The sequence below is a fragment of the Mus musculus genome, chromosome 14 (genome assembly GCF_000001635.26).
Source record: "Mus musculus strain C57BL/6J chromosome 14, GRCm38.p6 C57BL/6J".
NCBI classification, from domain to species: Eukaryota; Metazoa; Chordata; class Mammalia; order Rodentia; family Muridae; genus Mus; species Mus musculus.
In genome coordinates, this window is record NC_000080.6 from 101,601,598 (window position 1) to 101,615,283 (window position 13,686).

At 45.4% G+C, this 13,686-nt stretch overlaps 1 protein-coding gene across 11 annotated transcripts in view; it reads right to left on the minus strand.

Annotated features, from left to right (window-relative positions):
• Positions 1 to 7,684, minus strand: part of Tbc1d4 (TBC1 domain family, member 4) — a 166,922-nt gene extending 159,238 nt beyond the window's left edge. For 10 of the 11 annotated variants that reach the window (XR_001781101.2, XM_006518763.4, XM_017315935.2 and 7 more), the window contains exon 1: positions 6,366 to 7,684. Coding sequence is in view for 10 of the 11 variants with exons in the window: in XM_006518763.4 (XP_006518826.1) it covers positions 6,366 to 6,863 (498 nt within the window). In the remaining variant the exon portion in view is untranslated. The remainder of the gene's footprint in view (positions 1 to 6,365) is intronic. The other variant, NM_001081278.2, reaches the window with a different exon arrangement.
• Positions 7,685 to 13,686: the final 6,002 nt, after the last annotated feature.

A 13,686-nucleotide genomic window follows, 5' to 3' on the forward strand; every position in this document is an offset into this window, starting at 1 on the left:
CAAAAGAAAACAAAATATTAAAAAAAGCTTTGATTTGGGGGTGGATGGAGATATTGCTCAATAACTGGAGCACCAGCTGTTTCATTTCCCATCACCAACATGGAGGCCTAACACCATCTTTTACTCTAGTTCTAGGAGGCCCTCTTTTGGCCTCTGCAGGCGCTAGGCACGTAAATGGTGCACATATATACATGCAGGCAAAAAAACATCCATATACATGAAATAAAAATTAAATTTAAAGTATCTTAATTATATGTGTGAAAGGGGCGCGGTGTGCACGTGTGAGGGCAGGTGCTAGTGGAGGCTAGAAGAAAGATTTCTATTCCCTGTAGTAAAGTTATAGGTTGTTGCAAGCCATCTAAGGAAGGCTGAGAGCTGAACTCTGGTCCTCTTCGGGAGTACGCGTGACATAATACTTTTTATGTTTTTCGTTGTTGTTGTTGTTGTTGTTGTTATTTTGGCTTTGTTTCTTGTTTCGTTTTGTTTTGAAACCTGGTCTGTTTCACTGTGTAGCTCTGGCTACTATGGAGCTGACTATGAAGAGCAAGCTCGTGAGAAGAGCAAGCTCGAGAGGCACTTATAGAAATCCACATGCCTCTGCTATCCATGGGCTGGGATTAAAGGCGTGTACCAGCAGTACGTAGTCTTAACCACTCAATTTAGCCCTCTCTCCAGCTCCAACATCGACAGTCTCTAATTCTTACAAATATAGACTGTTTTAATCCTTAAAATATATATAACATTAAAACTTTTTTTTAAAGGAGGCCTTATATAGTCCAAGCTAGCCTTGAATTTGATATATAGTCCAGGCTGGCCTTGAATTTGATATGTAGTCCAGGCTGGCCTTGAATTTGATATGTGGCTGACCTCAAGCTTTGATCCTCCTACCTTCATATCCACATGCTAAAACCTTTAGAACCACTCACAGTGGGTGTGGTTCTGGGGGTGAACCCAGGGCTTCCTTCATGCTAAGTAAGTATTCTACCAACTGAACCACATGCCCAGAGCCCAAACCTCCTTTTAAATGAACAAACTGAAGTAAGGTTATACACGCACAGTCTCATTCTGAAAGGAAATGAAGATACCTGTTTGCAGATTTCTGACCTCTCCTTGCTCGTAAGGAAGAACCACGCATTCCACAACCCAATTTATGCCAATGGGATCTGTAAAGAGTTTGCACAGATAGATCCTTTTCTAATTCAACATGCTAAAGCTGACACTCCTGCCACTCCTTCCACTTCATGCTACAGAGGCTGACACAGATGGGACTGCCGAATACACTTAACCTTCTCTTTGCACCTGAAAGGCCTATACACATTAAGTCTTTCCAGCTGAGTGCTTTTCCTGACACACATCCTTAACTCTAACCAAGGAAGAGGTGTGAACCCAGAGGGCATATCACCATGGCAACCCCCCACAACAGACACAAACTATCAGCTCAGCATTCCCCTCTCTGAGATCACATGGAGATCCACCCTCAGAAAAGGCATGTGAGCAGATACTCTGTAAAACATGAGCCTTTTCTGTGAAACGAGCCTCCAAGTCAGTGGCCCATTACAGAGAATGGAAACTCTGTAGTTAGCTGCCCTGAATGTGAAGGCCACTCTGTTTTATGCAGCCCAAGTGCTTGTTATACGTGGGCAATCTGCTGGCGGTGTCCTCTTTCACAATAAAAGCTATCCCAAATCAATAAACTGTACGGTCATCCTCAAGTCGGACGGACATCAGAAAAGGGGCAGACTTCTGAGACAAAGGAAGGCAAGTGTACTGGAGATGTTTGTACACCCACTGCTCTAGGCTGCCTTGTAGACTTCGCTCAGTGAGTGCAGAATAGAGCAGGCTCCCTCAGCAAAGAGCTTGGATCTCCGTTTCAAATAAAGAACTTGGGACAAAGCAAACAGGAATCCTCTATGCATGGCAAAGGTACCCAGAGCCTTACTTAACCTACTTTGTTTGAAGCAAACCCTTGGGTGATAAAACTGTTGAATGTGTCAGCTTGTCTGGCTGAAGAGTCACCACTTTTGAGCTTGTTTACTGTAAATTCTGCAAAGACAGTTGGCCCGACATGACCCACCTGAAGAGGCATATGAAGTCAACTGATGTGCACAGGGAAATGTGGCACACAGTGCCAATAACTGAATTCACCAATTTCCGAAATATCTGTATTTGGTGGAAATCGGGAGCTATCTGAAACCAAACCTTCAGTGCAGGGCTTGATCCAAAGAGGGTTCTTAAGTGCTTAAAATATTTACCAATGCTTTAAAATGTGAGGATAGTGTGTGTGTGTGTGTGTGTGTGTGTGCGTGTGTGTATTCCAATTTCATCTTTTTCTTGTGAAATCAGAATTTCAATGATGAGCTTGCATCCACTCCTGTAATTTCCAGACAGAGCTGAGTACCACGCCAAGAAGGGACACCCCCATTCAGTTCCCCCACAGTCCCCAAGAAGCCCTCTTCTGAGGCACTGGAGTTTGGAACTAATTCTCAGCAGAGATGGCCTCTATAGAGACCACATCTAGCCCTTCAAATAAAAGATCCTCTGGCAGGAAAGCGCTCAGTTCAGGAAAACTAAGAGCCCTCCCCTGTGTAGTCTATCTTTTATAATATCAGAAGCTGCTATGCAAGCTGCCAAGAGAGGGGAACAGTAAACTGTCCTACCCAAGTGTGACACCTATGAACCACAACAGTGACCTATAAAGCAAGAGATCTGTAAAGGTGCAATAGTGGCACTCGTATTTTGGTGGTGACCAATAGCTGTCTAGTTGAGTTTAAGGCCCACTTGGGAGTAAATCCATTGGTAGTGCTTGAAACCTAGCCAATTACCCAAAGTGAGGAAGGTCATGGGTCTCAGAGGTGAACCTACGATGTCACCACTTTAGTAGACCAGCATCATTCCTAACTGTGCTCTAATACTTATCCTCATACTGACAGTTACTATATAGCTCTACTAGCTAACAGTTATCTTTGTATTATAGTTCTCACCCATCATCAAGGAAGCTGCTCTTTACAGAAGTCAGAGACCACTACAGAAAACCACAACTGGTCAGATGCGGAAAGCAACTGATCCTGGGGTACCCAGCCCCAGTGGATACAGCTACAATACAACTCCTGCACCTAGAACTCAGCGACCATCTTGGAAGAGAGGGCAGAAAGATCGTAAGAGCCACGAGAGCAAGAATGTTGCCGAGAGATTGTGTCTCCTGGAATGACAGAGGAGCGACAACCATGATACCTCAATAATGTATACGTCTGGCTAAACAAGACCTGAGCAATAACACCAATAAAAAGAAATGCTAAGGTAGAAAGAGGAGATCTCATTGGGCCCCAGCCCTACACAAAGAACCACAAGCAATTAATAACCTGCTGAGTAAGAGTTAGTCTCTCCCAAGGATGAGTTCTCAAACTGGTCACCAAATACAAGTGGCCAGCCCTGAAATCATACACATAATAAAAGAAATATTATATATATATGTATATATATATATACACATATATGTATATGTGTATATATACATATATATATATGAACACATATATAAAAGAATATGTATGAATATATGAGAATATATACACAACAGGTTATATGTATATATTTATACATACATATATACATAAAAATAGTAATCAAAGAAAAAGAAGGCGTGGATGTGAGAGATAGTGAGGAGGACTGTAGGAAGGACTGGAGGGAGGGGACATAGGAGGGGGGAAAGGCAAGGGAAATTATGTAATTATAGTTTAATTGAAATCTTTTGTATCCGTTTTTTTTTGTTTTTTTTTTTTTTTTTTTGAAATAGAGTTTCTCTCTATAGCCCTGGCCGTCCTGAAGTTCCCTCTATACATAAGGCTGGTCTTGAGCTCAGAGATCTGTCTGCCTCTGCCTCCTGAGTGAGTGCTGGGATTAAAAATGTGTGCCAACATGTCTGGCTTTTAAAATAATTTTTTTTTCTTTAAGTCCATATACGTAAGGGGGTGGGCTGGGGTGTGGAGAATTAGCATAAACATTCTGTTGGTATAGTAATAGCACATTCAGCCTCTAACGCTTAACTCTGCAGTAGAGCTATATCCAAGCACGTGTGTAATTGACTCCAAATCCAGGCATCCAGAAGGGACCCAGTAACTACTGCTGAGAGCCCACAGTGCCAATGCCTGCAAGGAAATGAGCAAGGATGCTTCTTCAACAGAGCAGACCCAAAGAAGAAAGGGTAATATAAACCAGTCAGCGTCACCACAAGGCCTGGCAACTGTAATGCATTCTTCCCTATGGCCAGAACCAGAACATTGTGTTAGGATACAGGAAAGATAGTGATAATCTCACCTGTGAGTTTTAAATAAATAAGCATAAAATGAATCTCACTGGCTACCCATGGTAGGGAATTTGAAGTCATTTGTAATGAAGTATTCTGTGGCAAACAATTAAAATCACCACCAGGAGGCCTCAACCCTACACAAGGAACTGCAGGCAGCTAAGAAATGCTTAAGCTAAGATAAAGAAGAGCACGGGTCATCCAATGTTGAAGCCCTGAAGACATACACACCATACAGACTTAGCAGCTTGAGATATATGAAATTTAAATTTGAAAAAGAGCAAGGAGGGCTACGTAGGAGGGCTTGGAGGGAGGAAAGGGTAGTAAGGAATGATGTCATTTTATAATCTCAAAAATAAAGGAAATAATAAAAGAAAGTCTAATTGCCCTCTTCACATTACCAGTTCTGGTTGTTTAAGGCATTTGTCTCTTGGGGACTGGTATGGTCATCCAAAAGGACTTCCTGCTCTTCCAGAGGACCAGCGTGTGCTTCTAGCACCTGACAACCACCTGTACTATAATGGTTCAAGGGCATCCAAAGCCCTCTTCGGGCCTCTTCAGGCACAAGTTTTACACACACACACACACACACACACACACACACACACACACACACACACATGCACGCACACAAACACAAATAAATAAATATAAAAAAAAATCCCCCCAAAATAAAAATATTCAAAAGGGTATTTTTCTCTTCTAGAAAGTAATGAAAGAAACTAAAGGCAATTGTCTTTTACTTCAGTTTTGTTATGGGACTTTTGTGGATTGCTAGTATCAAATAATATTTTTAAAGTTCAATTATGGAATGAGAATAAAATAAGGACTTATTATAGGATGTTCTTCTAGTCTTAATTTCTCAGCCACCAAAAGAATACATCTGAGACTACTTATTTATTTATGTTTGGTCAACAAATTATGTTTTTAGAAAATAGCAAAGGGGTGGGGCTTTAATACTGGAAAGCAAACTAACACAAAGCACACACACACACACACACACACACACACACACACACACACACACATTTCTTTCCACACTTCTAAGCCTGTTTACCAAGGCACAGTTACTATAAGTTTTCCTCTTTCTTTTAGAGCAGGGATTCTCAGCCTCCCGATGCGTGACCCTCTAATACAGTTCATTACGTTGTGATGACCCCTAACCATAATATTATTTCGTTACTACGTCATAACTGTGATTTTGTTAGTTATGGATCGTAATGTAAATATCTGATATGCACGATCTCTGATATGCAGCCCCAGGTTGAGAACTGCTGTTATATTTGCACGTGCTCATTAAGGAACTCAAGGTTCTATTTAGTAACAGAACACTTCGAGTTAGAAAGCTCTGGAGAAATACTGGACACTAAGCTAGAAGAGTATAATGCTTTAAAATGACATTTGAAACTCCTCTATCACACTGATTTTTAAGTTACTCAAATATGCAGTTATTGTCTCAGTGGGTGCAAAAAATAATAGAAAGGTCTTCCGACTCCATATTTGCAGAATCATACTTACCTGACATTCTGACATTTCTAACTTCCTTAGACTGGCCTCTGAAATCACACACCCCCAGGCCCAGATACTTATAGGTACTTTGGTGACAGTGACGCGCCAGCCAAACAAGTATAAATGCAATACTACCGAGCCTGAGAACCGGTGCCCCGTGCTCTCCAAGCGCTTCCAAGAAACACACACTTTCACACACGCACACAGGCGAAAGCCAGGCAAGCCATCCATCACCAGTCACCAGGATCCTCCTGGGATCCGCGCTTTTCCTTGAGTCCTCTGCAGACTTGCCAACTCCTCCCAGGTCCCAAGACCACTCTGAGTCTACTTCCCTTCCTCCCGCTCTGGGCAGCCAGCCGGTCCCCAAGACCAGAGCAGCAACGAATCGCTTTCTCTCCCATTCCCATATCCCAAAAACAGAACGAGGGGAGCACCGGAGCGCGCCACGTGGAGCGCAAGCCAGCAGCCAGATCCAAGACAGTTCTTAAAAGAGAGGCCCCTGCCTTGCCAGTCCGGGTGGCCCCAGTCCCGCCCCCTGGCACCCACAACTTACCTGGTTAGGATCCGTGGCGCGGAAAACGTGGCAGGCCATCTGTGACTCGGGGTCGTCGGGCTGCGCCTTGATCAAATAGGCAAAGTAGGTGAGGTCGTGACTGTTGTGGATGAAGCGCGAGATGTGCTGAGCCTTGTGCTCGAAGATGAACACCCCGGTGTTGGGCTGCACAGCCCCGGAGCCTGCGCCCCCGCCGACCCCGGCACCCGGCGCAGGGACACAACGCAGAAAGGGGGCGCTGAGCACCAGGATCACCTCCCGGGCTGCGGGCGCCCCGCAGCCGCCCGCATCGGGCTTCTGGCTGCGCCGACGGATCTCGGCCATGAGCCAAGGGAGCATGGGTAGCGTGGTCCTGCGATCCAAGCAAGACCCTCCCACGTACCATAGCCGGAAGCGCTTGTCGCCAGGCTTGGTGGCACCTGGCTGTGCTGGGGCACTCGGCTCAGGCTCCAGGGGGTGCGGGAAAGGCTCATCCTGAATGCAGCTAGGCGACTCCATAACTCGCGCCTAGCGAGGGCACCGCGCCCCCAACTCTCACTGTGCAGGAGCCGAGGAAACTGCTAACTGTCGCCCCAGGCCCCCGCGCCTGCCTTGGTGCCACCAGTTCTTAAAGTCCGTGCTTCAGCGGCCCTGCCCCATGCGACACTTCCCCGGGCGCGGCTCCGAGCCTTTGGCTGCAGCTCAGTGGACTAGCGGGAGACCCAGGCTCACGCGCGCATCCTCCTTCCTGGAGATCGCGCCCCAGGGCAGGTCTGTTCTCCAGCCGCCGGTCCGTCCTTGGGGTCCGGGACCAGGGCAGCCGCGGTCTCTCGATCCTGCTCGGGCTCCTGCTCCTGCAGCCCGCTGCGGCCGGCGCGCTCACCCAGCGCTGGCACGGGAAGGCTGGGCGGAGAGTGGAGCTGTGGGCGGGAAGGGGCGACTGGGGCGGAGCTGACTCCTAGCAGGGTGACCGGCTGTCACCTGGAAGGTCGGGGGTGCCCGCTTGCGGCCCGCTCAGTCCTGGAGAACTAGTCCAATGGAAAATAACAAAAACAAACGTGGCCTCGAGCAGGCAGCTCCTGCACCCGCCGATTCTGCAGCCCAGCTCGCTGCTCCTCCTCCAGGGTTCCCGTCCCTCCCTCGCTCGCTCCTTCCTTCCTTCCTCCCAGGCTGCTACTTTAAAGCCGGCTGCTACTCCGCCTCTAGTCTACGGGCGCAGAGCTTTGCCAAGAAGCTGAGGTCGCCTCCCTGCCTCCTCCTCCGGCCTCCGCCCCTCATCTCGCCTCGGGGGGCAGTCGTACCCAGCTTGGCGAGGGCACTTCCCGGAGCAGGCTGGCCTCTCTCCTCCTGGAGACTCTACTGCCCCCTGGAGAGGGGCCATTCGCAGTGGGGCGCTGGGATTTTGTTTTTGAGCAATATTTGCTTAGTTTTATTCTGTCTAAAGCCTGAATATTACTATGTTCTGCATCCTTTTTCTTAATCTCAAGGACTCATCAGGATTTGATCACAATTCTATGATAAAATACATTCCAATATTCACTTTAAATTTCAACATTGCTTGATATGAATCTTCCCATTTCTTAGTGCAGCTAACTTCTTAAAATACACAGAAGTTAAACTTCTTTACCCATGCCCATTTCAGAGCTAGTGCAAAATTCTTCCCTTTTACATATGAGAATACATATTTCAAAAAAATTAGGGATAATTTGATTATTGTAATTTTAAAACAAAACAGTAAAATATAATTCCTTTTCCATTCTAGCATTTTAAATGGGTTTTGTTATTGGTGCTGCTGTGTGTTTAGTGTTAGTATTTTTAAGTCAAAGTCTCCTTCCTAGATAGTACAGGTTGACTTGGTACACTCTATCCTCCTGCCTCAGTTTTCCAAGACCTGGGATTATAGGAATGTACCACCATCCTCGGTGAACTCTCATACCTTCGTTATACCTTTGCTGGATGATAAGGAATGAGCAGGAGAAAAACCAAAATAAAGGAGGAAACTTTAGGGGTTTTTGTTTTATTTTGTTTTTCGAGACAGGGTTTCTCTGTGCAGTCTTGGCTGTCCTGGAACTCACTATGTAGACCAGGCTGGCTTCGAACTCAGATCCACCTGCCTCTGCCTCCCGAGTGCTGGGATTACAGGCATGTGCCACCACTGCCCAGCAGGAGGAAACTTTAGACTTACTTTTTTCCAGGTGCTTAGAAGAAAAAATGAAAACTCCAGGGTTTTGTTTTGTATTTAGTGGTCTTGTGATTTTCTCTAGGGTCATTTTGCTTCCTGTTCAGACAAAGTCAATAGGGTCAAATATGCTACACTTCTGGGACCACCACATAGCTAGCCTCTTTTTAAGAACCATCTATGTTCCAGGATGAAGATGTTATCAATTGGTTGAAGTCGTTTACTTTAACATGAAAAAAAAATCTCTGTGGAAAATACAACTCAAGTCTTCAAGGAGGAATTAAACACTCTGAGAACAGAGATAGAAATTGTCTAAGATTACAGCAGACTTCGTGCACAGATCTCATTTCCCTAAGTCGCACCTCTGACACTTGTGAAAGAGAAGGAAAAGAAAAAAAGCCATGGCTCAGTTAGAGAAGCCTTAGTGGTCCCTCCAAGTCAATCAGTGTGCGGACTAGGACTGTGTTTGGAGCCCCACTGGACCAGTTCCTACTGGCATAATTAACTCAAGCCAGAGAGAATAAACTTTTGGTGATTGGCAGGAAAGGCAAGCTAACTGTGGTTGTACCGGTCACTCTTTATTTCAGAGATGTTTACCTTTCATTTATAAATCGTACTACTATCTGGGAAGATGGCTGTCTCTGCCCTCTTTAAGTTGAGCATGGCCACGTGACATGACAACGATGTGTGAACAGAAGTGACTCGGGTCATGTCTGAAGGACAAGCATTTAACTGGAAGCAGAAGACTGCACACTTGTCCCACTCTTGCTCTCCGGTGGCCATGGTGAAAACAACACATTCAGATGGAGGAGCCTCGTGATCAGAGAAGAACGGAATGCTGAGCCATCGCTCTGAGGACAGCTGTCCTGGAAAACGCCAGGGGCAAGAGAGACGCCTCACACATAAATGATAAACTCTTATCCTACTAAACCACTGGGATTGTGGGTATATTAAATATTAGTTTCCTTATTAACCTGTCCTAGCCTGTCAAATAAAATACACATTCACTAGTATATACTTATCATAACCTATTTTATAAATACTGATGGAGTCGACCTAGTAGTTACATGAACTATGTGGTAAACTGTTAGATTCTTACAATTACTGTTTTGCCCCCAGAACTTACAGAATCATTCACATATAAAAACATTCAATTTTGTAATCATCAATTGGATTTTGAAAGTAGTATATGTCTTAGGATTTTACTGCTGTGAACAGAAACCATGACCAAAGCAACTCTTATAAGGACAACATTTAATTGAGACTGGCTTACAGGTTCAGAAGTTCAGTCCATTATCATCAAGGTGGGAACATGGCAGCATCCAGGCAGGCATGGGGCTGAAGGAGCTGAGAGTTCTATTCTTGTTTGTTGTGGATTGCCCTGGTGCAGCTAGAAGAAGACTGGCTTCCAGGCAGCTAGGATGAGTGACTTAAGCCAATGCCCACAGTGACACACCAACTCCAACAAGGCCACACCTCCTAATAGTGCCACTCCCTGGGCCAAGCATACACAAACCATCACAATATGCCACTACAACATAGAGGACTTATTACACCGCATATGCAGGTGTACCGTGTTTACTATGTGCTGACACAGACCTCCACCGGAAACCTCCAGTCCTTCTACTCTCAACCCCAGCTATTCCAAATGAAGACTGAAAGAATATGTGCAGAGACAACATTTCTAAAGACCCGGTAGAGTTCTCTCTTCTGAGGAATCTTGGAGAAATCTGGACCAACAATACCCAGAAATGAACTTCATATACAGCTTAAATGATCCTGTACTACCCCAAATAAAACTGTACCAATATTACCAACATTGCCAATATTACAACGTGTTAGTTGTAAGGTGCATTCAAATCCTTAAATAAAAAATATCACATGTGTAACAGAAGGCCTTGAATTAGTATGACGGAGTAAAATTAGAATGGTGAGATGGCACACTGAGGAGAGCATTTTCAAAGAAAGCATGAGGACCTGAGATGAAATTCTCAGAAGCCACATAAAGCCAGGCACAATAGCAGTGTGTATTCCCAGAAACTCATGGACCAGCTAACCTGGAGGACTTAGTGGCAAACAGCAAAGAGACCTTGTTTCAAACAAAGTAGAAGAGAGATCATCACAACAAAAGATTAAAAATAATTGCATGTTTGTGTCTTTTTGAGGCTTCAGTTGTCTCTTCCTCTCTGCCTTCCCTTCCAGTCACCCCATAACCTCTTCCAGCCTTCACTACTTGAACCCCTCATTCTTCAAGGTCCAGTGCAAAAGTCCCATCTCCTGAAGCTATGCTTGCCCAGCCATGGCTGGGAGCTGCCTCTCTTTGCCCCCTTTCTTGTGCACCCCACTAACACAGCTCTCATAACTTTCTTCATAATTCCTGGGTGACTCTCTGTGTCCCTGCAATAAAGCAATGCCACCAGGATGGTGTCATTTGGGGGTCCAGGAATGAACTCATTTTCTCTGCTGGCTTGAAGAATTAAAAAGTCAAGAAAGACAAGGTCAGCGCCATCGGCAGAATTTTATTGAAAGTGAAAACGAGCATACAACGCAGCACACAAAGAGACACTCCATGAAGGGAGGGAACCAGAGATGGCAGCCTAATCTGCCCATGTGATCAAGATTCTTATGTTCTGGGGCGTTAGTTGAACCACCTTTCGCCCTCCGAATTGACTGGCTTGGGCTACTGCTGGAAGATTGAACAATGTGGACAAGAACATGAAAGTTGATTGCATTCCACCAAAGGAGCCTGTCAGCAGATGGGAAGGCTCTGGTGAGCAACTCCTCCTTACGGGACTGGGAATGGGGAAAAAGAATGGGGAAAGTCGGACATCATGAAAATGATTGTGCATCGACGTACCTTAGCCTTTTTCCATGTCTGCCTACTAGTAAGCTGTATTATGACTCTTAGTCCCACATTTCTCTCCCACAGCAGCTGATAATTACTGGGTAGATAATAAGTATTCAATGAATGATAGGGCTGAATAAGTAGCTAATTAGAATTTTAAAAAACCAAAGAGGTTTACTATCGCAGAGGTGATATGCCAGATTCCTAATTAGATAATTTCTGGTTAACAAATAGATCCACTGGATAATTATGAAGCTTAGAAAAATGAAAGAATGCCTTCCTAAATGGATGGCAGAGTTCTGACTGGGGATAGTATAAACCTTTGTGGTTGGATGGGTTTTGAAATATTCCTAGGGATTTCCCTGTTCTCTGTGACCTTGCCCAGCCCTGGCAGCTGGGTCATTCTAGGTTCTGACTCCAGGGAAAGGATGACACAGCAAAATGCTGAGAACAAAAGAGCCCATTCTTAGCATCTCTGCTTCAGAAGACAGAAGCTGGCAAGGGCCCTGAGGATGTATTTTTCTTGCTGTAGATAATGAAGGAAAAACCCTCAAACTTGGAATATGGAGAAACAAAAGGTAAAAGGGTTTGTGTCTCCTGAGGGGAGATCTTCATTCTGTCTCCCAAGGCGAGGCTAGTGAATGGGAGCTGTAGACCCCTAAAGCAGAAGACTTGCTACTTTCCCCCAGGATAAGCCCAGAGATTTGCATTTTCCCATGCCTGCCTGGGCAAAGAAGCATGAGAGGAAGGGCCAGACAGGCCGAAGACTAGAAAGAGCCTCTGGACCAAACCATTTGTCTTGCGTGGCAAAGGAGCTGCAACTTATTTTCTCATGCAGCCCGGGGTGGAGCAAAGAGACAAGCCAGTCTGGCTTGGTGTCACTAGGAGGAGGAAGAGAAAGATGAAGATGATAATAATGAAGACGGTGATGATGATGAGGAGGAGGAGGAGGAAGAAGAAGAGGAGGAGGAGGAAAAGGAGGGAGAGGAGGAGGAGGGCAACTCATAGGGTATGTAAGCTGCTGCTCTGGCTGCACCTACTATGATGTACAGTAGAAGAACAACCCCATTTCTTCCTCCCCATGCCTCCATTTCTTTCTGATACATTCTGCCATGAGGCTTCAGACAGGAAAACAAGGAAGGAAGGAAGGAAGGAAGGAAGGAAGGAAGGAAGGAAGGAAGGAAGGAAGGAAGGAGAAGGGAGGGAGGGAGGGAGGGAGGGAGGGAGGGAGGGAGGGAGGGAGGGAGGGAGGGAGGGAGGGAGGGAGGACTTCATTAAGCAAGAGGAAAGTGACACAGAATATAATATATAGCATAACTGAATTCTTGATTCATATGAGAAGTTTGATTTATTCCCATCTAAGTACAGACAGCCCAAATATAGCATTATATTATTTTTTGTTGCCATGATAAAACACCAGGACTAAGGCAACATAGAAGAGTTTTATCACAGTTCACAGCTCCAGTTAGAAAAGAAACACAGCAGAGGAGACCCAGCAGCAGGAGCCAAAACCAGAGAACTCACGTCTTGAACGACACGCACAAAGCAGAGAGGGTGAACTAGAAATGACATGAGTCTGTCAATCTCACCCTCAGTTACACACTTCCACCAGCAAGGATGAGCAACCAAAATCTCCCCCTATTCACTGTTCAAGTGACCAAGACCATGGGAAGCACTTCTCACTCAAACCACCACTTTCCACTCCCTGGCCTCCTTAGCTTGAGGCCATATCGTAATGCAAAAATGCATTTGGCCCAACTTCAAAAGTCTCCATAGCCTTTCACAGTCTCAACATTGTTCAAAATGCCTAGAGTGTCTTTAGGGACCGAGACGGTCTCTTAATGGTAAACCTTCGTAAACTCAAAAAGAAGTTCTATGCTTCCAAACCTGGGTTTCCTTCCTGCAACAAATCTCTTTCTTCAGTGGATTCCACTCCCTCTGTGCAGCCTCCTTGACAGATATTCCATAAACATGGCATCTCCCAAGTCTTGGAGGCTCCATATAACTCGGATATCACCTTCACAGCTTTCAAAATAGCTTCTCGGGGCTTCCACACCTCTGGCACACACTGGTCTCGGCCCACTCTCAGAAACCACAGAGGAAGAACCCTCTTCACTCTTGCATCCTTCAAGCTTCTAAGCCAGCACTATGTGAGCAACACTACACGAATTTGTCTGATAGCTTGGGATAGACCCTGAAACCCTTGGATCACATTAGCAGCAGAACCCTTATTCAATTGCTGTCTAGGAGCAGAAACCCCCTGGAACTCTCTTTCATGAGAAAGGTTGTTTTCTTGCTCTAAGGTTCCCATCCCTTCG